Source organism: Erpetoichthys calabaricus, chromosome 14, assembly GCF_900747795.2.
Source record: "Erpetoichthys calabaricus chromosome 14, fErpCal1.3, whole genome shotgun sequence".
Classification (NCBI taxonomy): Eukaryota; Metazoa; Chordata; class Cladistia; order Polypteriformes; family Polypteridae; genus Erpetoichthys; species Erpetoichthys calabaricus.
The window spans coordinates 47,553,297-47,581,076 of NC_041407.2; the positions used below are offsets into that span (position 1 = coordinate 47,553,297).

Below are 27,780 nucleotides of genomic sequence, written 5' to 3' on the forward strand. Positions count from 1 at the left end.
AAAACAAATTAATTTGTCCTTCCTGTAGTCGATGACCAGTATAGATACTATCCACTTTAGACATGGTCAAATTTTTACATTGTCGCTTTTAAAGTGGATGCTTAAAATTGCATAAATTAAGTCAATATTTTAATTATGCTGTTCAGGTTTGTTATAGCTATCTTCCATAAGTGCAGTCTCTGTTGCTTACTTGTAAAGGTTGTTAAGCCCATGAAGGAAATTGTTGCCTACTTTGTGTCACATTATTAGCAATCCTTGCTTTCTAATGAAGAGAGTTGACTTTCTCAGAATTCTCTTTATAATAAGCTTTAGGGGTAACTTTACTCTTTTGGTTTATCTTCACCGTTTTCTTCTTCCTCACTTTCTACTATTACTGTGATGTTTAATGCCATATTTAAAAACAGTGGTGAATTCTTCCACTTAGCTGAATTCTGATGTTTGGTGGACGGCACGGTGGTGTAGTGGTAGCGCTGGTGCCTCGCAGTAAGGAGACCCTGGTTCGCTTCCCGGGACCTCCCTGCATGGAGTTTGCATGTTCTCCCCGTGTCTGTGTGGGTTTCCTCCCACAGTCCAAAGATGTACAGGTTAGGTGCATTGGTGATCCTAAATTGTCCCTAGTGTGTGTGTGTGTGTGTGTGCCCTGTGGTGGGCTGGTGACCTGCCCGGGGTTTGTTCCTGCCTTGCCCCCTATGCTGGCTGGGATTGGCTCCAGTGGACCCCCATGACCCTGTGTTAGGATATAGCGGATTGGACAATGACTGGCTGATTTTTGGTTGCTCTAATCTGATTGTTCTTGTGTTATCATCAGTATATATGTTGAATAGAGTGGGTAATAGATAGAATAGATTAAATAAACTTTATTAATTCCAATGGGAATTTAGATGCATACAGCAGCAGAAACATAAAAAACAAGGATATAGACTCAAAGAACAAATAGTAGACCCAATCAATTAAATAAAGAGATAAATAAATGTATACTGTGCCTAAATTTCAAAATGAACTTAACAAGTATGTCAAGAGGAAGTCTGACAGTAGTGTGTAGAAAAAAACACTTCTTAGGACACCATGATGGATTGAGCCCATGGCTACAAGTGCTACAAGATAGCAGCTCCTGTAGGGGATGGAGTTGATTTTTCATGATGGCCTCCAATTTTGCCACCATTCTCTTTTTTTTTTTTTTTACAACAGGTTACAGTGTGTCCAGGGTTTGCTCAGTGATGGAGCAGGCTTTACTAATAAGTTATTTCAGGCAACATGCTTCTTTTGAGCTCAGGTTACTTCCCCAATAGACTGCAGCCTAGATCACCACACTGGCTACTATGGACTAATGAAACATTTCCAGCAGTTTGCTGCATACATCAAAAGACCTGAGTCTCCTTAGGAAGTACAGTCTGCTCTGGTCCTTCTTGTACAGCACCATTGTGTTGTCAGACCAGTCCAGCTTGTTGTTTATGTGAACCCCCAGGTACTTGTAGCTCTGCACCACATCCATATCCTCCCCCTGGATGGTAACTGGTTTCTGAAGCTCCTTGGGACATGGAAAGTTCACCACCAGTTCTTTTGTCTTGCTAAATATGAGTTGTACCATGAGACAAATTCCTCCATAGCCTTTCTTTACTCTTACCCATTTCTTTTATTAATGCAATCTATGATGGAGGAGTCATCTGAAAATGTATGTTGATGACAAATGCTAGTATAGTGCTGGACGTCTGTTGTGTAGAAGGTGAAGAGGAAGGGAAACCGGACAGTTCTCTGAGGTACTCCAGTATTATACACTGCCTGTTGGTCAGGTAGTCCATGACCCAGGATATTGTGGGGGCGTCATGATGCAAAGCCTTGAGCTTTTTCTCCAGTTGATGCGGCAGATAGAATGCTATGATGTTTTGTCCTTTTCAGTTTTGACTGTTGTCTGTCTAGTAGGTGGATCATATGAAGTGGTACATTTTCACTTCACTGCATGCTCCACCACATGTCAACAATAAAACCATGGTTATATTTTTGATACAATTTTATATCTATCAGATATTGGCACATTTAACATTTTTTCCACTTTCTTTCCTGAATCCAGCTCCTATGTCTGACATTGCCTATTACCATCTTATATGTATGATCTTTAAGATTGAAGTTGTGTTATCATATTAATAAAGGTACATAATAACATGTTATAAAAATATATAAATATAAAAGCAACTTTGAAAGGAAATATAAAAAAAACCTATGTGTAAGAAATGGAGTAAAGTCACTTGGTGTTATAGTAGTTAAGTTTTGATCTTAAAGTGGAGGCAAAATCAATTTTATATGTGATAAATGGATTTTGAATATTCTGTAAGATTGTGTGTTTGTAAGGGTAGTGTAACCAAACTGATCACTTGTGAAAATAATTAAAATATCTTCTATTTATAGGGTGCACCTGGACAACCGGGAATACCAGGACCCCCAGGTCATCAGGGGGCAGCTGTAAGTGCTCTTTAACTGATTGTTTTGCTGAGACTATGTGTGGTGCAATGATTCAGTCCTTTTAAGGTAATAAATCTTTATTATAGCTGATAGCTTGATCAGAGCTTAGCAACAGAAAGGTGCTTTCTGAATATATGTGAAGTGTTACATGGGACTCTTTGTGATATCTTCACGTTCTGGAATAAACAAAGATGCTGAAGAATGAACCACAATGCAATAATAACACCACAAACACTGTTGTAGTAAAGAGGACTGAGTTCCAGGGTATGACTTGTAAATGTCATATTTACTTTGTTTGTGTTTTAGGGCTTGCCGGGTAGTCCAGGAATTAAGGGTGGTCCTGGTGACAAGGTAAGTTATTGATCAAGTTTTTTTCCCTTGAGTGAGTGATTTCCTCATGTGGCTGTAATGCAGGTAGAGGTGTTTAACATGAAGTTGCTATTATTCACTATATGCACTCCTTTATTTTCATTAAACTTCTCTGTTTCTTTTTTTTTAATTGTATTCTGTAAGTTCACAAAGGAGTAGTGAAGGCTCCAGGATATATACTACATGTACAAGGGTAGGCCTTCTGATACTGCCATTCCCATTAGATCTTTTCCCAACTCTTCGCTTTTCAGTCTTGTAACTAGAAGAGGGCAGGAGTTTAATGCATATACACTCCCTGGCCACTTTTAGGTACACCAGTTCAACTGCATTGTAACGCAAATCTCTAATCAGCCAATCACATGGCAGCAACTCAATGCATTTAGGCATGTAGACATTGTCAAGATGACCTGCTGAAGTCATCAGAAGGGGGAAGAAAGGTGATTTAAATGACTTTGAACATCACATGGTTATTGGTGCCAGATGGGATGATGTGAGTATTTCAGAAACTGTTGATCTATTGGGATTTTCATACACGAGAAAGGTCAGAAAAAGGGAAAATATCCAGTGAGCGGCAGTTGCTCGGGTGAAAATGACTTGTTGATGCCAGAGGTTAGAGGAGAATGGCCAGACTGGTTTGAGCTGATAGAAAGGCAACAGTAACTCAAATAACCACTCGTTACAAGCAAACAACAACAACAGTTATTTATATAACATGTTTTCATACAAGCGATGTAGCTCAGTGCTTTACAAGGTGAAGAAAGTAAAAAGAAAAATATAAAAATAAGAGTAGTCAGTACTAAGTAACAAAGAATAAAGTAAGGTCTGATGGCCAAAAAAGTCTACAGGAGTTCCGAGGCCATGAGACCGCCCAGCCCCAACTGGGCATTCTACCTAACATAAATGATCTCAATCAGTCCTCACGGTTTTCAGGCTTCACGTGGAAGAATTAGACGATGGTGGTCATGTGGACGTCTGGCCTTCAATCCATCAGTGTAGGGACTGCATGGTGCCTTGACCAGGTGCTGGTGAGAGAATCTTAGAATGAACAACATGTCAAACCGTGAAGCAGATGGGATACAGCAGCAGGAGACCACACCAGGTGCCACTCCTGTCAGCTATGAACAAGCACCTGAGGCTACAATTCACCAAATTGGACAATAGAAAATTGGAAAAGGATGGTAGCATCAGAATTTGGTGTCTACAGCATGAAAGCATGGAACATTCCTGCCTTGTATTGATGGTTCAGGCTGGTGCTGGTGGTGTAATGATGTGGGGGATATTTTCTTGGCAAACTTTGGGCCCCTTAGTACCAACTGAGCATCGTTTAAATGCCACAGCCTACCTGAGTATTGCTGCTGACCATGTCCATCCCTTTATGGTCACAGTGTACCCATCTTCTGATGGCTACTTCCAGGAAAACAAACCATGTCACTAAGCTCAAATCATCTCATACTGGTTCCATGAACATGACAATGATTTCACTGTACTGAAATGGTCTCCACAGTCACCAGATCTTAATCCAATAGATCACTATTTGCATCATGGATGTGCAGCCGACAAATCTGCAGCAACTGTGTGATGCTGTTATGTCAATATGGACCAAACTCCCAGAGGAATATTTCAAGCAGCTTTTTTGAATCTTTGCCACAAAGAATTACAGCAGTTCTGAAGCCAAAATGGGGGTTCCTACCCGGTATTAGCAAAGTGTACCTAATGAACTGGCCGGTGAGTGTATATGTTTTTCTGAAATGCTAACTGATTAGCTTCCTTGGTACTTTTTGTTCTTCAAAAACTATTTTTGATCAGTGAATCATACCGAGATCAGTAAAGTAAAGGTGCCTTTTGATATCATTGTGGAAGTCTGAGACTTCACCTTTACCTTTACCAACCATTCTGTAGGAAGAATGTTGTGAGTGCTTGTGAACTGTTGAATCAGTGAACCTTTATCTACTATTGGATTCAAAAAATGTATTTATTACATACATAGTCTGAGTTAATGAACAATATGACCAAATGCAAATTAAACAATAATACTTATATTTTTAGGGTGAGCCTGGACCACGTGGAATTCAAGGGTTATCAGGAGCATCTGGACCACAGGTTGGTACAAATAGGAAAGCTGATTTCATTCAGTTCTTCTTCAAAGGCCAAATATAAATGAGAAGAATAAAAGTAGATACTTCCCACTGTGCCTACAGTTTAACTGAAAGTTATTAAAAACTTAAAGAATAATAATTACCAATGGGAATACATTCAGAAATAAGATTAAAAATTAGGACTGTCATCCTAAAGACACTTTATGGATGAAAATCAAAATTCACATTATCAGATATCTTAAAACTTATTTAACATATGTTAGAATACAACTCAGGTGTTCAGTAACAATATCTGACACTATTTGTATGATATCTTTATATCACTTTTCAATTCTTTTGAGACATCTTAGAGTAAATTCCAGAAATTGCAATATATCTTTGGATCACTTCATGTGAAAATGTCATTTTTTGATCAATCAAGGCTCCTAACAACGTAGCTTTAAGGATCCTTGGATCCAGTGAGGTCCACCATGATGCCAGGCTCATGCTCCTTGAATGGGAAGTTACTTTTAATATAAGCTATTCTATTAGATAGAAGCATTTGAACCATTCATCATCCAGAGTTCCCGCAATTCCAAGTTTTAGAAGGAACCAAGCAGTGCATGGAGGTCTCTCCTCAGCCTTTGAAAATCCAAATGAGGCGTTGTGCTACACTGTATTCAGATACATACCAGATCTTCAAGGTGAGCAGTTTCTGGCATGTTAGAAGAGAGCAGGTAAGGGAAGATGGAAACTCACATTATATTTTCAGGATAACAGCTGGTTTGAAGAGCTAAGTCAGTAAGGCCAGGGTTCAAAGCAGGGCTGGATACAACGGCAAACGATTATGGAAGGTGAAAAATAGAATGAGGTCTTTTGAAACAAAGGAAGATTTAATGTGTCAAACTTGACAAAATACAGAAATATTTGTAGAAGCCCAACATAAAATGGTTAGTCATTCGGTTTAATTTATATATTACAACTGCCAGTACCTCTGGAACAAAATACTGCTGTACAGAGTAGAAGCCACAAAGCTGTGTATACAGGATTTGGGACAGAGAAAGGATCTACATCGCATGTATTTTATTTGTTTGACAAGTTTACTCATGATAACAGCAAAGGCAGTTATTCTGGAGTGTTGGATTCAGTTACTTTATAAGTTACAGTAACTAACAGGGGCACCCAGCACAGCCCTGGGTAGAATTAAATGCAGGAGCAGTCGTTAAATAAATCCCACAGTTGGAATACCTTTGGCCCTAACCAAAATTTCACTGATTAAACCTGCTGTGAGAAGTAACTGCATATCTGCGTCAAGTCCCAGAAATGCACCTGCAGATGAGGTCATTAAGTTCCATGGGAGGAAAATTTTTAAAAATGAATCATAGCCTATGATCTTCCCCTGTACAAATAGGGAATCTGTGAAAACTTTGAAGGAGATAGGTTCAACCATGTGCATTTGCGTACTGGACAAACACACTTTCAGCCGTACATAGTACTGGGGGCTTTGCCCCCTTCTCACTCTCTCGCCAAAACCCAGCCTGCGCTATGTGCCAGCCACTTCGCGTCTCTGTTGCTCGCGTATGTGGGTTTCACTTTCACCAGACAACAAATCTTTTAATTCTTGAGGATACACCTCTTCATTGGGAAGAAACACTACTTTCCTCTGATGGCAACATGAATTAGATGATCTACAAGTCTCTGACTTCAAGTTTAAATCCGAACAATAGATTCGATCTCTTTTAGCTGTTCCGTTATTTTACCAAGTAATAATTTCCGTTTGCTTGCACCAATGCGATCTTTACTATAATTTTTTTGAGACTTTTAGATTTTAGTACTTTCATTATCTCTAACCTGCTCTGCATGTGTAACTTTTTTAAACCTCTTTACGACGTTCTACTTTGTCATCTACTCTTTGTCTTTTATTTCCAGCCCCAGGAATGGTTAAATCTCTTGGCACAAAGTCTCACGGGACGTGAAAGTATCTCTCTGATAAAGTCGTGTCTCGTCCCAGGATCTTTTTATGATAATAGAGAGATATTATATAATTGATTGATATTGATAACCATTATGGCTGATATAATTGAGAAGAAATATGATAACCTCTGTTCATTCCAAATTTGTACTTTAAAGGGTGCATTTTGAACTTCATTCTGCTCATGCTTTCTGTAGATGGCTGAAAATAAAATTACAGTAATGCTGATTATAGATGATGAAGGATATCAGAGTTCAGGATTTAGCTAGAAAAGACTATAATGGACCCAAGTGATGTTACACAGTAGACTAACATTTCATTTTCTAAACTCACTTTTAAAAATATCTTCAAAATCATTTTGACATGTCAAAATTGTCATTTGGCTAGCTACACTGATCCAGACCTTGGTCTCACCCATGACAAGTCTCTGCTGAAATCAAAATGGACACTTTCTGTCCTTTGATCCAGTAAATGAGCTAAGTGTGTTCAGTAATGGATGACTGGACCTGCGTGTGAAACTCTAGGTGCATATATGGATTAACAGACACTAGGTACTCATTTCACTCCACTTTATCTCAAGTTACCTTGGTCAATGATTATCTTTGAATGTAAAATAAATACGAAAAGACCACTTACATTTGCCTAAAAACGAGCCAATCTAGCAGTTATTCTACATCACAAAGTTGTATGGAAGAGGTCCAGAATATATTTAGCAGTGATCTGTGTTCTTCACTTCTGAATGACCCTCTGTTTTAGAACAACTTTACGAGTAAACTTTCTAAGTGAAGTGTCGTGGAGGGCACATGTAGCAAAAATAATCGAACCGTAGGGCCACCTTGGAATTTTGCACGTGCTAATATGTGGGGGTGCTGAGAAGGGCTATGCTCCACCAGAAACTCAGTGTTCTCCCACTCATCAGTACGCATGAAACTCCAAGGAACCACCCTCTGCTATTCAACTCTTCTGTAGGTGCACTTGAAATGCCAAGAGGGACCATTCCACTCTTCAATATTTTGGTCAGGCAAGGCAAGCTAAAATGTTGACAATACAGAGTGAATGATTGGTCTGCTTCCATAAGTTCTTGATTTATTGGGTACATTATACAAGATGTGCCTTTTGCTGTTATGATCCTTAACTTGCAATATATTCCTGTACATTTATTTAAAATGAGCTTAACCCTGTTTTGAAATAGAAGCCCTCTTTATTATTGTGAAGACTTGACCCGGTATTTTTCATCATACTAAAGATTTCTCCCCTTTCATTCACATTCACACCCAGAGCACACTTTTGCAATGCTCTATATAATGTAGTCTGTTCAAACGCCCTATGGACTTGATACTCCAAATCACGACCAATCACTGCTTATTGGTTTAGGAAATGTGTTGTGTCAGAAAATAAAAACGTTGATGTTGCGTAGATAATGTGTGCACCTCTAAATTCTCAATACATATGTTTTCATCTACAAGGTAATGCCAAAAATTGTCTGCAGTCTTCAGCATATTTATAATTTGTCTGCTTTTATTTTTATAGAGTTTATTGGAATATCATTTTCAACACTTGTAGTCTAATGGTCACTCTTATTTTCCAGAACAGCACAGGCATTTTAAATATTGTCAACAGTAATGGACGCAGACAGATGACCTCATTCTTGATTTTCTCAGTCCATTAGTAGATACTTGGTTGTTTCCATACTGTGCTGTACTATGACTGTTTCAGGTTAACAGCACGCTGCTTTAATTTGGTGCATGTGAAAGGGGTAGCCATGTTAAAAAGGGTTTAAATCTCCATCAATCATCCAGTCCAGTCTGGGTCAGTAGTAGCAGCACCATAGATAAAGAAAGCTCACACATGCAGGCAGAACTCCTCTTGTATCCAACAATATCAAAAAGTAAAAAAAATGATTGCAGATACTTTTGACTTACCCTCATACATATATCAGCCCTTGGCCTCTTGTAGTGAAATAGAACTACAATGGGAAATATGCAGCAGCATACACTATGGTCAACTCTATTCAGCTTGTAAACTCCATTGTTTTTCCTTTTTTTCAGGGTGAACCCGGTATACCTGGTGAGGCTGGCATGGAAGGAGTCCCTGGTGCAAAAGTAAGAATTTAGATTTTTTGTTGCAATTTTTCTTTTCACCCATCTATCCATCCATCAATTTTCTGTTGCTTCTTGGGGTCTGGTTCTAGGTTGTGGGGGCAGCAGTCCTAGTAAAGATGCCCAGAGAGCCCTTTCCCCTCTTCCAAATCTTCCTGGGGGATACTAAGGCATTCCCAGGTCAGCCAAGAGATATAATCTCAAAAGTGTGTCCTGAGTCTGCCCCGAGGCATTCTCCCAGTTGGACCTCCACATTGAGGTGTCCAGGAGGCATCCTAATCAGATGCCTGAGTCACCTCATATGGCTTCACCTGAATTTCTGCGCTTCTCGCCCTATCTCTAAGGCTGAGCTTGTCTTATCATTTCTACTCCATTTTTCACTTTTTTTCCACTCTTCAGTGATGTACATTTTGAAATTAAAGATTACTCTAATTACAGCAGGCTCATTGTGAGTGAATGTGTTAAGAATCCCAGGAGGATTTGTGTCTGCCCTGTGCCCAGTGCTGCTTGGGTAGTTCTTCACTTCCAACAGCCATGAAACAGAAAAAGAAGTTCCAGAAAATGGATGTATGAATGGAGTAAATCAGTACGCTGACTGAACTAGTCTATCTTGTCTCCTTTGTCTGAATATTACACTATAAAATAATACATTTCTGAAAATTTGACATCAGTGAGGAATACATTACCATATAGAAAGAAAACATAACAAAGCAGTTTTTGGCCATTACAAGAGCTAATAGGCTTGCTTTCATGGACTTGCATTTTGCAGATGAGAATGCCAAGCCATCTGGAATGTGAATGTTTGTTTTCTTGTTGATGTTTATATTGTTTTTCTTTTCCTCTGTAGGGTGACAGGGGGCAAAGGGGTCCTGTCGGTCCTCCAGGTCTAGTTGGTAAAGTAGTAAGTATTTATTTTTCTAATTGCATCGAGCAATGTTCTCTGCCGAAAGCAAAAACTTGAGCAGTTTTGTTTGAGAGAAACAACAACAACATTTATTTATATAGCACATTTCATACAAAAAAAGTAGCTCAAAGTGCTTTACATAATGAAGAAAAGAAAAAGAAAAGACAAAGTAAGAAATTAAAATAAGACAACATTAATTAACATAGAATTAAGAGTAAGGTCCGATGGCCAGGGGGGACAGAAAAAACAAAAAAAACTCCAGACGGCTGGAGAAAAAAACAAAATCTCCAGTCCCCTCTGGGCATTCTACCTAACATAAATGAAATAGTCCTCTTTGTATTTAGGGTTCTCACGGAAGGACTTGATGATGATGGTCATGCAGACTTCTGGCTTTTAATCCATCAATGTTGGAACATCACGGTGCTTTGAGTAGATGGTGGTGGCACAAGCCACCACCACAAAGAAACCGGAAAAAGAAACAGAAGAGAGAGTAGGGGTTAGTACGGATTTTAGAGCCACCATGAATTGTTATTATAATGAATTAAATATACAGAGTATCAGGATTAAATTACAGTGAAGTTATGAGAAGGCCATGTTAAAGTAATGTGTTTTCAGCAGTTTTTTAAAGTGCTCCACTGTATTAGCCTGGCGAATTCCTACTGGCAGGCTATTCCAGATTTTAGGAGCATAACTGCAGAAGGCCGTCTCACCACTTCTTTTAAGTTTTGTTGTTGGAATTCTAAGGAGACACTCAGTTGGGGATCTGAGATTACGATTTGGAATATAAGGTGTCAGACATTCCAATATATAAGATGGGGCGAGATTATTTAAGGCTTTATAAACTATAAGCAGAATTTTAAAGTCAATCCTGAATGACACAGGTAACCAGTGTAGTGACATCAAAACTGAAGAGATGTGTTTGGATTTTCTTTTCCTAGTTAGGATTCTAGCAGCTGCATTCTGCACTAGTTGCAAACGATTTAAGCCTTTTTTGGGTAGTCCTGAGAGGAGTGCGTTACAGTAATCTAGTTGACCGAAAACAAACGCGTGAACTAATTTCTCAGCACCTTTCAATGATATATGAGGTCTAACTTTTGCTAAGTTTCTTAAGTGAAAAAATGCTGTCCTAGTGATCTGATGAATATGCGATTTAAAATTCAGATTACAGTCAACAGTTACCCCTAAGCTTTTTACCTCCGTCTTGACTTTTAATCCTAATGCATCCAGTTTATTTCTAATAGCTTCATTGTATCCATTATTGCCAAAAGGACTGAGCCTAAAAATTGTGGAGAGATTCAGGGTGTGGGAATAGGCCTTACACAAAAGTTGCAAATTATTTTATTGTTAAAACATTCTAGACAAAGACCAACCTGACATAGAGTGTGGAATTTCAGCTGTTGCAGAAGAGCTCACGTCAATTTGGGACAGTCAAGAAAATATCAACAGTGCACAGAGAAACTGCATGTTTACTTTGTAACATCAGAACCCCAGTGTGTGACTTTGTGTCCCATCAAGTTAAATGAAGGAATCTGAGACATTTGCAAACTGCTGCTTCCAACAAAGCTTCCAAAAAGGCTCCTTAAATGAAATTGGGATGAAAGGCTCTTCCAAACTAGTCAAGTGATTTAGAGGGCCAAGGTACAATAGCTTCTACTCTCTCATCACTGGTTGGCAGAAGCAGTGAAAGATAATGGAAAAATCAGTCTACTATGTACAGTATATGACAAAAAACAGATCATTTCTATCTGGAGGAGGGCTAGTTGGGAACATTCTTACTAGACTTTCATGCTGGATTTATGCAGGTTGCCCAAGTTTATACTACCAGGTATTTGTGGGTCTAAAAGTGTCATTACTGAACGCCAACCACATAGAACAAATAACGTAGAAGCACCTAAATTGTTACATTGACACTTGGACAGCATACAGGCAGAATAAGATTGGGTCAGAAGAAATTTAATGTAAGTAAATGGGAAGTATTATATGTATAAAAAAGAAATGTTGCATTTAAATACAGAACAGAAGGTTTGAAACTTGAAAAGGACACCTTATGAGAAAGAGCTAGGAGTCATAATGGACTCACCACTGTCTACATCAAGATGGTGTACAAAAGTGATCAAGAGGATTAATAATAGATTAATCCCAATGGGAAATTCACAATAGTTGTAATGCTCAGACAGAGAGTATGCAGGTTGTATAAATTTTAATTTTATTGTGGCTTCCATTGTTTTAAGTATAAAGCTAATCCAAACCCAAACACCCTGTACAGCTTCTCCTGAAACATTAGGGAATGAGTAAGCAAAATCTGCTTCACCATGGTTTTCCATGACTAGGGTCTGTCTGAAAAGTTTTTAGGCACAGGGTGTGAGCAGACTTTTTTATTTATTGGTTGTGGTGGAACTCACCTTCTCCTTCCAGTGACCCATATATGACAGGCAAAGGACGGGAGCTTTACCCTGATTATCAAGTACTGCTGTCCCTCTACTACAAAATACGTTTTCAAGCATGCATTTCATATGATTTTTCCTCCATCTCAAAAGTTTCTCACTGCAACTTTCATGTGGGCACGCATGTCAAATGAGTTCCAGAAAAACAACAGTCCATCACGATGATGGTAGGTCACACTTTTTCCTGATCTAGTGGGTTCCCACCATTGAAGCTTTTCTTGCTAAGGGTGATTTTGTTTTTGACAGGAGCTGACTGAGGGAAATGTTTAATTGTAAAATATAAAATGCTTCTGATATTAGAACTTTTAAAACAATTGCAGAAGTTTGGTATCCCAGATGTTCTCCCTTTTTTCACTTGGTATGAATGGATGATCAAACTGATATTCCCAGAGCTTTCAGGCCGCAGTGGTGACTGCTGTGCCACTGTGCTGTCCATGGGGTTTACAGTAGGATACAAATGTTTAGGACCCTACATTTAAACTAACCTTCTGAAATGATTAAGTGCAAAACTAATAGGAATATGTTAAAGTAAATGAAAAGTTTAATTTCCTGGCTACAATAAAGTGTGTCATTTTAAAGGCTGTTTGTGGATAATATAGTAGATTCTAGAATGTATACGGACTGTAATCAATCAGTAATCAGTATCTCTCATTTGATTGAGATTCATGGAACAGAAGGATGATTGTATTTTTTTTTTAATTTTTCGCTTCTTGTCAACTGCCTGTAGGAGGAAATTATCGTTACTCATTGAGATCCTAGCCTGCTCGTGCCGGGTGAACTGTGCTTGTATTGCCTTTCCTCATCACTGGCTTATGAACCTCAGGAATCTAATAACATAAGCATTCTGTCTGTTTCAATGCAAATTAATATAAATACAAAGTGCATTCTTATTGATGTTTTCTTTTCCCTAAAATTTTCTAGGGTGTAAAAGGTGAACGAGGTCCTATGGGAATACCAGGACCTCAAGGACTGCCTGGGGTGAAAGGCGATAAAGTAAGTATTTAAACATGCACATCGTCTTCTCATACTATTAAAATAAAAAATGTACACCTAACTCACTCTGATCCAGTTCAAGTTTAGCATTATGCATACAGAATACAGTCAATAACCTGCAGGCTTTTTTTTTTAACTTTATTTAGGGATAAAATTGATCCTGTCTGTAGTCTTCCCAAACCTATTTCCTCATATTACTTCTGTGAAAAAAGTTTGATTAATATTTTATGTTGAATTCATCCCGAATTGAAAGTAAAAATGAGTTAGCTGAGTGATCTCCAGATTCCAGAACAGAGGAACTTTTTGCAGTGTTTGTCCACTAGATGGCAGAATTAGCTCATATAGTGTGGTGTTTAGAAGCTCTGACTGAGCCTTCACTCGCAGCTAGGGGTCTGCGCCTTGTCGAAGAGTGGGCAGCATTTAGGCCTCGTCACTGATCGCATAATTAGCAGCTCTCTTGTCAGGCACTCGTTACTCCCTAAAACCTTCTAAAAGTGAAAACTGTATGTACAAATGTTTGGTGCATATCTTTCAAAAATTAAGTCTTGGTTTCTATCTTTTTTTTTTCTTCTTTTTCACAGGGTTTTCAAGGAAAAGTAGGGCCAAAGGGGGATTTTGTAAGTATAATGTAAACACATATAGTCTGGTTTCTTAATGTGATTTCTAGCGCACTTTAAGGCTATATTGTCATTTTTTTTACTCTTGTTCTTCTTCTGCATTATTGAACATTTTAAACTTTTTTTTTTATCAATATACTACTGCTGGAGTATGTGAATTTCCCCTTGGGATTAATAAAGTATCTATCTATCTATCTATCTATCTATCTATCTATCTATCTATCTATCTATCTATCTAACTGTATATCATAACTCTTTGCAATGCGATATACTGTATCTCATTATTACTGCCATGTTTACTCATTTTATTTTAGAGAATTACTGTGTGCTTTATGAAAAGAAAGCATAAACGACATTACATTACTATGTAAATTGTTGTTATTTAAATTAAAAGGAGGATCAATGCCCATTTCCCTGAGGGACTCACTGAGGTAGTTAAGAAACTCCACAGTGGTAAGGCCCTGGGGGAGGATGAGATTTGCCCAGAAATGCTGAAGGCGCTGGACATTGTTGGACTGTCATGGCCGACACGCCGGTGTAACTTTGCGTGGTCATTGGGAACTGTGCCTCTGCAGTGGCAGACCGGGGTGGGGGTCCCCATTTTTAAAAAGAGTGACAGGAGGATGTGCTCCATCTAATGCAGGATCACTGTCCTTAGCCTCCCTGGAAAAGCTTACGCCAAGGTACTACAAAGTCCTGGAAGTTCAGATCAAGGAGGAGCAATGTGGATTCCATCCAGGCCATGGAACAGTGGACCAGCTCTTTACTCTCATGGGGATTCTCAAGGAGGCATGGGAAAACGCTTAGTCAGTCTTCAGGCGTTATGTGTACTTAGAGAAAGTGTATGACTGTGTTCCTCGAGGGATGCTTAACGGGATATGGGGTTTCCAGTCAGTGTGGTACTCCTCCAGGGCTATGTTTGTGATTTTCATGGACAGGATATTAAGGCTCATCCAGGGAGGGAAGGGGGACCAGTTCAGTAGCCCTAGAATTGCATCACTGCTTTTAGAAGATGATATGGTCCTGCTGGCTTCATCGGGCTGTGAAGTCTGGCATGTATAGGGAAGATTTGCGACCGAGTGTGAAGCAGCAGGTATGAGGATCAGCAACTTCAACTCTGAGGTTGTGGTCCTCAGTGCAAAAACAGTAGACTGTCCTCTCTGAGTGGGAGGTGAATTACTGCCTCAAGTGAAGGTGTTTAAGTGCCTCGGAGTGTTCTTCACAAGTGAAGGGAATAGGAATGGTGAGCTCGACAGACAGATTGGGGAGGCGAGCGCAGTTATGGTTGTTGTACCAATCTGCATTGGTGAAATAGGAGCCGAGTCAAAAGGTGAAGCTCCTGATTTACCGGTCGATATACGGTTCTACCTTCATCTGTGTTCATGAGCTTTGGGTAATGACTGAAAGAATGAGATTGTGGGTACAAGTGGCCTTAAGTGAGCTTTCTTCATAAGATGGCTGGGCTCTCCCTTAGAGATAGGGTGAGAAGCTCAGACATTTGGGAGAAGCTCAGAGTACAGCCTCTGACCCTTCCTTTTCAAGAAGGACCAATTGACGTGATTTGGGCATTTGGTATGAAAATCGCCAGGATGCCGCCCTTTGGAGTTTTCATGGGCACGACCATCTGGAAGGAAACCCACGACTTGCTGGGAAGATTATATTTCCCATATGGCCTGGGAACACAATGAGATCCCACAGGATGAGTTGGCAAGTGTGTCTAGGGAAAATAATAATTATAATAATAAGTTATTTATAGAGCGCCTTTCACAAATCCAAAGTCACTTTACATACAGAGTTGGTGTCTGCTGTGCTGCCAACCACCTGGATATGATTGAGCAGGTTATGAATTGATGGATTGATAGATAGATGGATGGATGGATTATTATCTAGTGTAAGATTGTAAAGACTCAAACTAAATCCTGGCACCACTGGCAGGACCCTAACTAGAATTAGTTCATCTCAGGACTCATTCCCACTCACTCAAACAACACCAGTTTAGAGTTACCAACCAGCCTAAGATGCACACTCTTTAAATGTGGGGAAAACAATGGAGTGCCCAATGAAAGCCAGGAGAGGACACTCAAACTTTATATAGACCTTGACCCATTTAGAAACTAAACCCAGGTTCTGGGAGCTGTAAGGTAACCACACTAACCATTGTGCCCTTTTTTCTTTTGCCACAATACACAGAAGAAAAATGAAACAGGATTGATTATGTATAGTCATTAATCTATTATCAAACCTCTTTAATTCAGTCCACAATAGTGGGGGCAAGCGCCTCATCAAGAAACAAGCCATGGGTGAAGTGCAACTCTATCTGCAGGGCACAATCTGCATACATCTACACTTATTCATACAGGGGCAATTTAAAGTTACAGTTTAGTGTAACCTGCATATCTTTAGGATGAGGGGGAAAAAACCCAGATTACCTAGAGAAATAAAAAACAATCTTGCAGACTTCACAAAGGGGGTTCTTACTGGTCTGAGGATTCTGAAGCAACGAGAAAGTCGCACTAACCACTTCAGGACCCTGATGCTTACAAATAAATAAATAAAATATTGAAGACAAGAGGAGAATCAGCCATATAGATTTAAATGTTGTGTAAAGTGAGCGACTCACAATCACCTAGTGCTCATTAACACCTGTTGGCTTTGAATTGCCTAAACTGAAATGGCAACGTCAAATTTAGAATCAAACAGCTTTGAGCTGACATGGACAAACAGCAGTAACATGGATAGAGGACACAGACTACACACACTGTATGACTTGAACTGCTCTCCGCATGTCCAGTAGCAGTGCTAGTTACCATGTGGCCAGGTGTGTGATGCTAAAACATGGTTTTCTGTATCCATCATATCTGTTCATTGTGCACCAGTACTCTGCACATCTCTCAACCCAGAGCATCATGCTACTAACTTCTTTTCCATGAAAGGAAAGGAGCACATGTAGGCTTCCTTGGTGGCTTTTTCAAATTTAGGGCACTCCTTATTGGTGTTGGCCGAAAATCAAGATGTGATGTAATGATTTGTGACTGATGCATTCCTGATACTGACCTATCATTTTTTTCCTAACTACTGTGGCAATATATAGGGGAGCAAATGACGTTGGATTTTTCATACCTTTTTACTGGCATGTGCTGTATGACCTTGACTGGGAAAAGCTTCAACTGGAAATGCAAATGCATCATTATAAAAAAATAAAGACAACAACAGGAGGTCCTCATTTTAATATGGATGGGGACATTCAAGCCCCAATGCTAAACTGCACACACACCCAAAGGCACAGCGCACACTGCAGGCCCAGCCCCTCAACCGGAAACAAGCTTCTAGCACCCAGCACAAAGATAATTTCACATACTACAAGAAGCATATTTTTTCAGATCAGTAATGACATTAAAAATATAATTGAAAATTAGAAATAACTGCTTAAAGACAAAGATTATGGTTGATATAAACATTTCAATTAGTTAATTTAGTGACGGAGGGAGGCTTATTTATTTTGGACAACATGTGGTAGGCCCACATGTAAGTTATTGACAAGACTTTTACAAAGAACCAGAGTGAAATAAAACACTTCACCAGGTATTTAAAGGTTGACCAACTAACCATGTCATCTGGCAGAATAAACACAAGCAGAAAAGAGAGTGAATGGTAAGATTTGTGACTGACATCAGCCTAAGTATGTCTGGACATTTCCGAAATCTGCGCAAAGCAGCTTCTTCTTTTTAACTTAGAAACTGCAGGTTGCAGTATACAATATAACAGCACCAGTGCACGTACAAATGGAGAAAAATGACCAGCTGAAAACAATGTAAAAAGAATTTTCTATTGCATGTTTACTGGCTTCACTATTGAAAATAAAGCAACGCTTCAAAAGTTTAAGAAAAGCAGGCACTTGTGATGTACAGGATCCAGGGTCAATGAAAGATTTAGACATATTTCTAAACTTTCTTGATAATCTGATTGTGCTAAATACATCATGTTTATTTATTAAGTGACCTAAGATGAAGACTAGACTCCTTCTGTTCTGTGTCTTTTTGGAGAATCTTTGGATTACCACTGTGTTTGACTTTGTGTTGAAGAAGCAGTTGCTCATGAAGACCCAAATGAGGCACGTTACCTGCATTATGAGGGAGCATCAGTTAACTCACTACAGCCATGTGGCGCGATTCCCCCGAATGTGATCCGGCTTGCAGGATCCTCATTGTTAAGGACCCGAGTGGCTGGACCAGGCCAAGGGGACGCCCACATAAATCCTGGCTGTGGCAGATAGATGGTCATTTCCGGATGGTGGGACTGGACTGTGTGTTTGCCTGAGAGGGTTGTTAACTGGGATCCTGAGCTGTTTCGTTATGTGGTGGGTGCAGTAATGCACTGTACCAGTGCATGCTCCCCAATCTGGCCTGACCTGACTGACACTGATATCTGGAAGTAACATTCAATTCTGTTTTCCAAGCTTCATTTTTTTCCTTTTCACATGCAAGATTTTTGGAGGTGTGATTAACAACCTAACTGTTGTTGTAAGACTTCTCACCTAAAGTTGGAATATGCTAATAAAAAAAATGGCATAATTACTTAATGATGGTGATAATGACAGTCAAATGGCAACTTCAAATTCACACAATGGCTCAAGGGTGGAGTGTAAGGTAGTGTCAGCAGTAAATGAGGATGCAGGCATGAGGCAGTGGAGTGCTGGTCAACATGAAGGCTAATACATGGAATTTAAGAGAATTACAGTTACTTGACTTGTCTGGATCTAGATTATACCCTTATAAGAGATAATTGCTGTATACATTAAAATAAATTACATTTTTGCCAAAATACATAATACAAATATTTTGTGCTGCATCATTACAAATGTAAAATTGTTTGACTATTCCAGCAAATCCAGTTTTTGTGTATAGCATCTGTTTGTAACATTATCAACATTTGTTTTATATACTTTGTAAAAGAATACACAAAAAAGATCATAGACGTTTGGGGCACTGAAGTGAAGCCCCTATATAATAATGAAGTTTTAGAAAACAAAAAGGACAAGACAAGTATTTTCCAGGCAGTCAAAGCCCAATACTTCCGAGATGGTGGGCTATAAAGGAAACTCTGAGGAAGAGGAGGGTTCGGTAAACTGGAAACCCGAGATAACGTTATTGGAGGCTCATCTGTCAACCATTCTTTCTGAAGAGGGGGGTTAAGAGAGGCATTAGACGATAGTGTCAACCCCTGGCTGGGAAGGGTAATTACTATCAAATGAGTGCTGAGGTTGCCTCCCAGTCGCAAGTGTAGGACAACTCTTATTTACTGTAGCTTATAGTGTTTTTGCCTCTATGGTAATCATTTTTGGCCAGCTTTATATTTGAAAACTTGTTTTGAAAAAGTCTATTTAGGTTCACATCTCATTTTAATTGTTTGTGCAACACTTTGAGTAGTGTAACATGACCAATTCTGTCACACTTCTGATGTTTACAGAAGTGACCCTTTAAAAACAGTGGCAGTCACGATAATCGCTACCCCTTGGTGGGTCAATGTACAATCTCTGGAAGAATCTTACTGATGGTTAGTCTCCTTTCAAGTAAAACCTCAGGTTCTTGAACTTCCTTTTGATCTTCAGTTTTTGCTCAGTCTTTTAGTTTTTGTTTGTTCCTCTGTTTCACAATAGTGAACATTTTCATTTCCTGGTCATTTCCCTCTCCCTTTTGCTCACAATAATTCTCAGAGACCTTGTGTCTCAAATCACTGTTATATCCTTATGAATCATATGTTGTGGGCATTTGGTGAGTTCTTTGCAGGGTAGACAAAAACAGAGTTTTCAGGATAGCTGGGCAGTAACTTTGTTTTTCTCTTTAATTTAAATCAGTGGCTTTTACTCTAACTAGTCTCGGGGTCATGAGAAAATTTCACTAAATAGAAATGAGCACAATGTGACTAAAGACACATTTAAAATCACAAAAGTGCTGAGCACCTCTGGTGCCTTTGACATACTAAGAACAGAAATGATTTGTTAATTTATTTCTGGCTTCTGTTTTGGTTTAGATCCCTTATTTATTTTTATTAACATATGTCTACGAACATATCTCTACGAAGAGCACTGCTTCAGGTAGATGGGCCACATTCTTCAGTTTCCGGTCTTTGTTCTTGGGGTCCACCCTTTTCATTTTCATATATTTCATCCATGAAGGCAGCATGTAGCCATTTCCCTGCTTGACACCTTTACCATTGGGAAATGATTGATAACTAGTGGGCTGAGCCTTATAATTTCTTGGGTTCCTTTGTGTTAGGCCTTCAGTGAAGCTCCAGAGTGTTTCAGACTTCTGTTCTTGCTATCATATCAAAGACAGCTTTAAGGCCAAGAAATGCTAGATACAGCTTTCACTTCTAAAGACTGCTTGCTATTGCTTCAGGGTATGTTAATTGTCCATTCTGAATTGTTTTTTCCAACAACATGACATACAGTTTGTAAACCACTAATGATAGCCATATGGCTCTCTGGTTTCCACATTCCATCTTATCCCCTCTTTTATATGTATTGGTGTTATGATACTCATCTTCCACTCATCTGACATTGAAGGCTCCACCAAAATCTTGTCAATTAGGACAGTAATTGCATTTTCCTTCCTCCATACTTGACAAGTGTTGGAGTAATATCATCATATCCAGCAAAGCATTCAATCATACATTTAATGGCCTTTTCCGTCTGTTTTTCTACCCTCTCCATTCCTCCCATCTCCACTTCTCCATCTTTTCCTCTTCTCCCACTAACTCTTAATTCTTGCACTCAAATTTCTCCATATAAAATTTGCCTTGTTTTTCCAACACTTTATTTTCTTGCTTTAGCATCCTATTGTACTTAACTTTAATACTCCTTGTTTACTTTCTAAAGTCCTCGATTTCTTAAATAAACTCCAAAACATCCTCTAATTTGTACCGCATTTCTCCTTTTTATCTCTACTGAATCATGAATCCCACACAGTCTTCTTTGCTACATTTTCTTTCATCTTAGATTCTTGTATAGCCTTTACAGATTGGATTTTATGCTCCTATCCTCTCCCCTGGTTTTAACATATTTTCACACATCTTTTTTTCTGAAGAGCTTCCTTCACATCCTCATCTCACTGGTTCTTTTAAACTTTGTGTTTATTCTCATTCATCCACAGACCTCTTCTGCTGTGTTAATAAAGCACTCTTTCATACCTCACCACATCCTATTTCTATTAAATTCTTCCCTGTTGTCTTCTCTGGCAGTTCATCTGACATTTCTGCTAGTCTCTCCTCATATTCACTTGTCTTCTCCACATCTCCCAGTTTTACTGCAACTATTCTAACATATGTTTTCTTTTTTTTTTTGTTTGTTTTCTGGTGAGTGAGGCTTTCTGGATAGTTAATGCACTCTGTTATACTCCTTAAACATCCTCTATCAACTTCAAACGTTATTTTTTTAACCTTCTTATGATTAAAGAAGTTACTGACAATTAGCAACTTATCTATTACTTGTCCATACAAAACCCACTTAGTCTTTGTCCATTTGTCTTTTGAGTAATAATGTCATGAACAGACTTGCCATCTTTCCCAACTTTACCATTCAGGTCTCCCATAATTATACAATACAATACAATTTATTTTTGTGTCGCCCAAAGTCACACAAGGAGTGCCGCAATGGGCTTTAACAGGCCCTGCCTTTTGACAGCCCCCCAGCCTTGACTCTCTAAGAAGACAAGGAACAACTCCCAAAAAAAACCCTTGGAGGGAAAAAATGGAAGAAACCTTGGGAAAGGCAAAAAGAGACCCCTTTCCAGGTAGGTTGGGCATGCAGTGGGTGTCAAAAAGAAGGAGCTCAATACAATACACAGTACAATACACAGAACACAAGTAATCCTCAATATGATATAATAGTGCAATAGAAATATTACAAGTACAGAGCAGAATTCAACAGTAGATGATATTATATAATACGATTTGGATTTGTTCAGAGTCCTGGAGACCTCGGCCATCAAGCTGCCTCCCCCTATTGGCCATTCCACAGCTGAGTCAGCGCTGGGCCAGCCCATCCAATGAAAGGACCCCTCTACCCGATGATGCCTGTGATCCTCTATCAGAGATGACTTTACCTTAGGCAGGCAAAACAACTTGGCAGGTGGGCCGTGGCACCAAGTGCCACATTTGAGTACAGAGAAAAGAAACAGAAAATTCTAACTATCATGTTACTTATATTTTTAGTGCTAATGACTAACAGAGATGCAGTCTGTGCAGTTAATCAGCAGTTCTAGTCACGATATGCGAGTCTAAAAGCACAAACTCCCATTGTTATTTTATTAATCCTTGGAATCATAAGCATCTTCAGATCTTAATGTGCGCTCTGGTTTGTAAGTCATGATAAGTTCAGATAAATAAGCCGGACCTTGGCCATTTAAGGCTTTATATGTTAAAAGGAGGATTTTGAAATCTGCCCTAAACTTAACCGGGAGCCAGTGTAAGGATTTAAGAACTGGAGTTATGTGTTCGTATTTTCTTGTTCTTGTAATAATTTTTGCAGCAGCATTTTGGATTATTTAAAAAATGCCTTAATTTCCGAGCATTTTAAGATTGGCTTTGCACATGTACTTTGTGAGCATACCAATGTCCATCAAACACAGGAAGCTGTAGACTTGTGACTTTACGCTGTAGGAAGATAAGTAAATAAATGTAGGTAAATAACAGTCAATGCGGCTTTTATATAAGTAACATATAAATGTTTTTCATATAAAGACCATCAAAAAACATAATCACAAACGGAACTTTGCACGATACCTTGGTGAGCTCTGCAGGCCCTGCTGTTCTGTTGAAGGACATGTGTGTGGCAGATTCACTGGCAGGATGACGCCCGACCTCTTGCTGCCTCAACGCGTTGCTATCTTTACACCTGGTGCAGCTGTGTTGTTCTTATTTCTTGCAGGGAGGGCTTCTCTTCTCTTTCTCTGATGTAGAACCCTCATCCTTATCTTCGTTCACCTCTGTTATAGCACGTGTTTATTTGTAAACATCAGGTGAATCGTGCAGCATACAAGCAAAAACAAAAATCTAACATTCTCTACTATAGTGTAAAAATCCAAAGTTTTGTCAAAACACTCCACAGGAAAAAAAAATTGTAGCATTTGTAAACAAGTTCTGTCATATATTGCACAAAGATACAAAAAAAAAACCCAAACCTATTACATTTTTAAACAAATTGCTAACTTAAAGTTCTCTCCAATATTGCACAAAGATAACAGAAAAAATAAAATAATTGTAAAATTCTAATGAGAAAACTTGAAGTTGTGTGACAGAAGCACTGGTCCGTTTATAGCATGCGGCTTTAGGGCAGCACGGTTAGCTGTTACAACATTTCCTCTGGTGCTGAAAGTCCTCTCAGAAGGGCTGCTTGAGGCAGCGATGCACAGGTACTTTTTTTTTTTTTCTTCAGGTTTCCCCAATCTGTAATGTACTTCTTGTGTTTTCCACCACTCAAGTGGATTTATATCACTGTTCACCTCGGGTATCATCAAGTAGCTGTTGATCTCTTTTTCAGTTGCAGTGTTCAGAAACTCGCTGTCTTTGAATTCCTCTGTGCAAGTGCTTTGGAATCAAGGACACCCCTTACCCCCCCCCCCCCCCCCCCCCCCCCCCCCCCACCATAACAAGATGACTTGTGAAATAAAACGTGGCCAATATGTATGTGCTTCTTACGGAAATAAAAATTATCTGTGATTTGTTTGAACAGATTAATAATTTGTTCCCACTGACTATTTCTGACATAGTCTGCAGATTGACGTCTTTTAAGCAACCCCTGTCTTTTCAAAACCAAACCACCTCCACGTGAGTGAGGAGCCACATCTTCCAATTAAATCACTCAGTTTTAGGCAGCTTTGCTATCTTAACTTGCTAACCGTGCACTCTCTTTGTGCATACACAGTAGTCTATTCTGTTAGGTTACATGAGACGGTGGACTCTCAGGTGTGTTTTTGATTTTTTTTTTCTTTTTTGCATACTCAATAATTCCAGCTCACGCATCGTTAAAACAACAGTTAAGACATTATTGTAGATCGTCACACACACCTAGTCCAAAGGTCCAGACAGTCTGGAGAAATGATCAACAGTTACTGTTTCAGATCCAGATTTATACTCAGTTTCATAATTAAATAAACAGGAGCCTTGCTGACCATCTGGCCACATGCATTCCTGCTCTGTCCAAACCTTTGGAAGACAACAGAGATGGTGAGAATGCTGGGATGAGTATGTAATGTCAATTTATGGCACCACAAAGAAATTCTCAGTTTCTCTGCAGCTCTGCCTTCTCCACAATGGAATGTCGGCAAATGTCAATTTTTTTCCAGAACCATCATTATGCATCTGTGTGACTACAGCCCCCAAACTGCCACCACAAACTCATAGCTTTCATCCCCCACACACAATGGTAGAACTACTGCCTCTCAGTAAGAAGATCATGGGTTCACATCCCATGTCCTCCCTGTGTGGTAGTGCTTTGAGTAGTGAGAAGAGTGCTACATAAATGTAATGACTTATTTATTATTAATGGTAACAATTAAAGTATTGTTGTCCACATACTGATTTGACAAAATTTTACAACGGATGCCCTTCCTGACGTAACCCTCCCCATTTGTCCGGGCTTGGGACTGGCATGAAGAAACACACTGGCCTGTGCATCCCCTGTTGCTGATCAACAGTACAGAGTAATGGGGATTGTGGAAGAGAAGTGAAAAAGGGAGTGCAGGCAGGGTGGAATTGGTGGAGAAGAGTGTCAGGAGTAATTTGTGACAGACGGATATCAGCAAGAGTGAAAGGGAAGGTCTACAGGACAGTAGTGAGACCAGCTATGTTATATGGGTTGGAGACGGTGGCACTGACCAGAAAGCAGGAGACAGAGCTGGAGGTGGCAGAGTTAAAGATGCTAAGAGTTGCACTGGGTGTGATGAGGATGGATAGGATTAGAAATGAGTACATTAGAGGGTCAGCTCATATTGGATGGTTGGGGGACAAAGTCAGAGAGGCGACATTGCGTTGGTTTGGACATGTGCAGAGGAGAGATGCTGGGTATATTGGGAAAAGGATGCTAAGGATAGAGCTGCCAGGGAAGAGGAAAAGAGAAAGGCCTAAGAGAAGGTTTATGAATGTGTTGAGGGAGGACATGCAGGTGATGGGTGTGACAGAACAAGATGCAGAGGACAGAAAGATATGGAAGAAGATGATCCGCTGTGGCAACCCCTAACAGGAGCAGCCAAAAGTAGAAGAAGAATAAGAAGTAACATTTAAAGTATTCTTTAAACCTCAGCTTCAAGATTATGAATCAGAAGTACACACACTATGCCATCTGCACATTTTATACACAGTACTGTGCAGATTGTTCTCAGAGGTATGAATCCATACTATAAATGGTAAATGGATAATCAGGAATCACGTGAAAAGGGGCATTAGGGTCCCAACTTGTAGTCACCATTACCAATATGTTGCAGTCTATTCAAATATTTAATAACACATAGTCTTTTGTTTCTTTCTTCCCACAATTCACATTGCCTTCTCCTCCCCTCCTCTTCTATGTGTCTTCTTCCCACAGCCTAACACAAGCACAGCAACTTGCTTGGTAATTACATTCAGTCCAAGAATTTGCTAGAGAAGAAATGCTGAGGTGCTTAGTTTATTTTGAACAGAACATTCTATTTTTTCTAAATTTTTACATTTTTTTCAGTTGAAGATACATTTTCCGTTTTGTCTGTCCCCATCCGTCTGTCTAATGAAAAAAGGAGAAAAATATTACTTTGACGGAATCCATTCATTCAGGGTCTTTGAGGGCAAGTGTCTATACCAAACACATGGCACCTGTTCCTCATAAAGTCTTTCATTTCAAAGCCACACAGCAGTTATGTTGCATTTGTAATATACGCAGTGTAATGAAAGGAGTGCAGATTTTTTACATTAGGGAAAGGGAAACATAAGTGAGTCATTGGGAGTGAAGTTGGCTAACATATGAAATTCTGCAACCCGAATATTATTAGAGGTCTCCAGGATTTCAGTTAATACAAAAATATGCAATTTAACACGTCATTAGCACAAGACTGCAATATTTAATGTAGATGTACAGTAAACAAAAGTACAGTTTTTTTGGAAAAATATTACGGTTTTTATTCCCCCAGCTTTATGCATTTGGCTGACGGCGTTTCTAAGTCTCTGGCTAAGTCATGTCCTGGAAAAGTTTATCATTTACCAATTTCAATGTTGCTCTTTGAAAGAAACTGTTCAGTGTTGTAACTTAAACCCTGGCTCACAGACACTAATGTGCAACATGCACATACAGTCCCCGAAAGAGGACCCAGACACGTTAATGCTTTTAGAATGCTATGATGTAGCTATTTAGTACCTAAGAAATTTGAGATATATTGTATTTTACTACAAATGGAAACTCACAGCAAAAGAATGCACTTTAGGAGCGCACTGTGCTACGTTCACAACGCTCCGTCACAGAGTCCTGCAGCAAGAAGTTCAGTCTACAGCTGGAACCCTAAGACTGAAAGCATGGCTGCTACACCTGAGCATCTGGGAAAACATTCAAGAATAATATCAGAGTATTGACATTCATACAAAAAAGTAAGTTATGAATAATCACTGTCAGGAAAGACAGCATCATAAATTTCAATGTGCCGTTTGTGTAACTTAGCTCACTCGTTTCCTCAACCCAGACACTAATTGAATTATCAAAACAGAAGAGAAGTAGTGATAATAACCAAATGAATTTGTTTTATCTAATTAAACACCAAAAACAATTTGAATGTGAGAGTATATATTACTCCGATTGCAACACAGGGCAGATGGTACCTCAGTAAAGCAAGCTAACAAGTGTACAGCCACCAGACTTTTGCTTACGTTATGGAAGCACTCTTACGCATTCACTGCTTGCCATTCTACTGTGGTTTTCATTTATCAATGTGGGGTGTCATCATCCGTCAGTCAGTACATTTTATGAGCCTGCTCTTTGCAGCACAGGGTCACGGCCTATCCAGGCGTTACGGGCATCAACTGAACCACATTTGTTGTTTTGTATTTTGTTAAAAAAAAAATTACAAGCACTAAATGTGTATACCAGTCCACCATTGTGTTCATGTTCTGGCAGACACTCAATCTTATTGATTTGAATTCATCGTATTACAGATGAATAAACTATACAGTCAATGTTACACCCCATACATTAATGTCTCATATCAAATTAATCTGAAAAACTCTCCCATAACAAATTAGGGGTAATGGAATTCACATTTCTCAACTAGGAAGTCATTTTAGGCATCTGTTGAAACAGGTATAGAGTTTAATGTTTTGTAAGGGCCCTCACTGCTGTCTGGAAGGCTACCTGTTCAAATCCTGTTACTGCCATAAGGGGTCCTACTCTGTTGGGCCCTTAACCTTGGCTGACCCTGTCCTCTGAACCCCAAAGGTCATACAAAAAGACAACCCCCCCTCACAAATTAATTATTAAGTAATGCAAAGTAAAGTGTGTTCGGCCATTTCAGTAATGTGACTCTTATAATACTGTAGCTTGTCAACATGATGTACGTTTTTCAGGTTTACAACCCCTTCTGCAGTATGTATATAATTCCAGTAACGAAAGCGGATAGTAGATGTCATGTAGTATATGTGTACCAAATTTCAGGTCAATAGTTCAAACGGTTTGCGAGCTACAGGTGATTTAAAATCCTTGACGGACAAACGGACAGCCACGGCAGCATATTATATAAAAAGTGCTATGGTCTGTCTGTTTGTCACACAATTATCTGTAAAGCACTGGGGCTAGAACCTTGATCTTGGTCTTAAATGAAAGCTTATGACATAGTATG

General features: G+C 39.2%; 1 protein-coding gene across 1 annotated transcript in view; it reads left to right on the forward strand.

Moving 5' to 3' along the window:
• Positions 1-27,780, forward strand: part of col9a2 (procollagen, type IX, alpha 2) — a 110,752-nt gene that overhangs the window by 78,546 nt on the left and 4,426 nt on the right. The window contains exons 19-25 of the mRNA XM_028819358.2: positions 2,404-2,457; positions 2,764-2,808; positions 4,873-4,926; positions 8,922-8,975; positions 9,820-9,873; positions 13,242-13,313; positions 13,895-13,930. Coding sequence (XP_028675191.2) covers positions 2,404-2,457; positions 2,764-2,808; positions 4,873-4,926; positions 8,922-8,975; positions 9,820-9,873; positions 13,242-13,313; positions 13,895-13,930 — 369 coding nt within the window. The remainder of the gene's footprint in view (positions 1-2,403; positions 2,458-2,763; positions 2,809-4,872; positions 4,927-8,921; positions 8,976-9,819; positions 9,874-13,241; positions 13,314-13,894; positions 13,931-27,780) is intronic.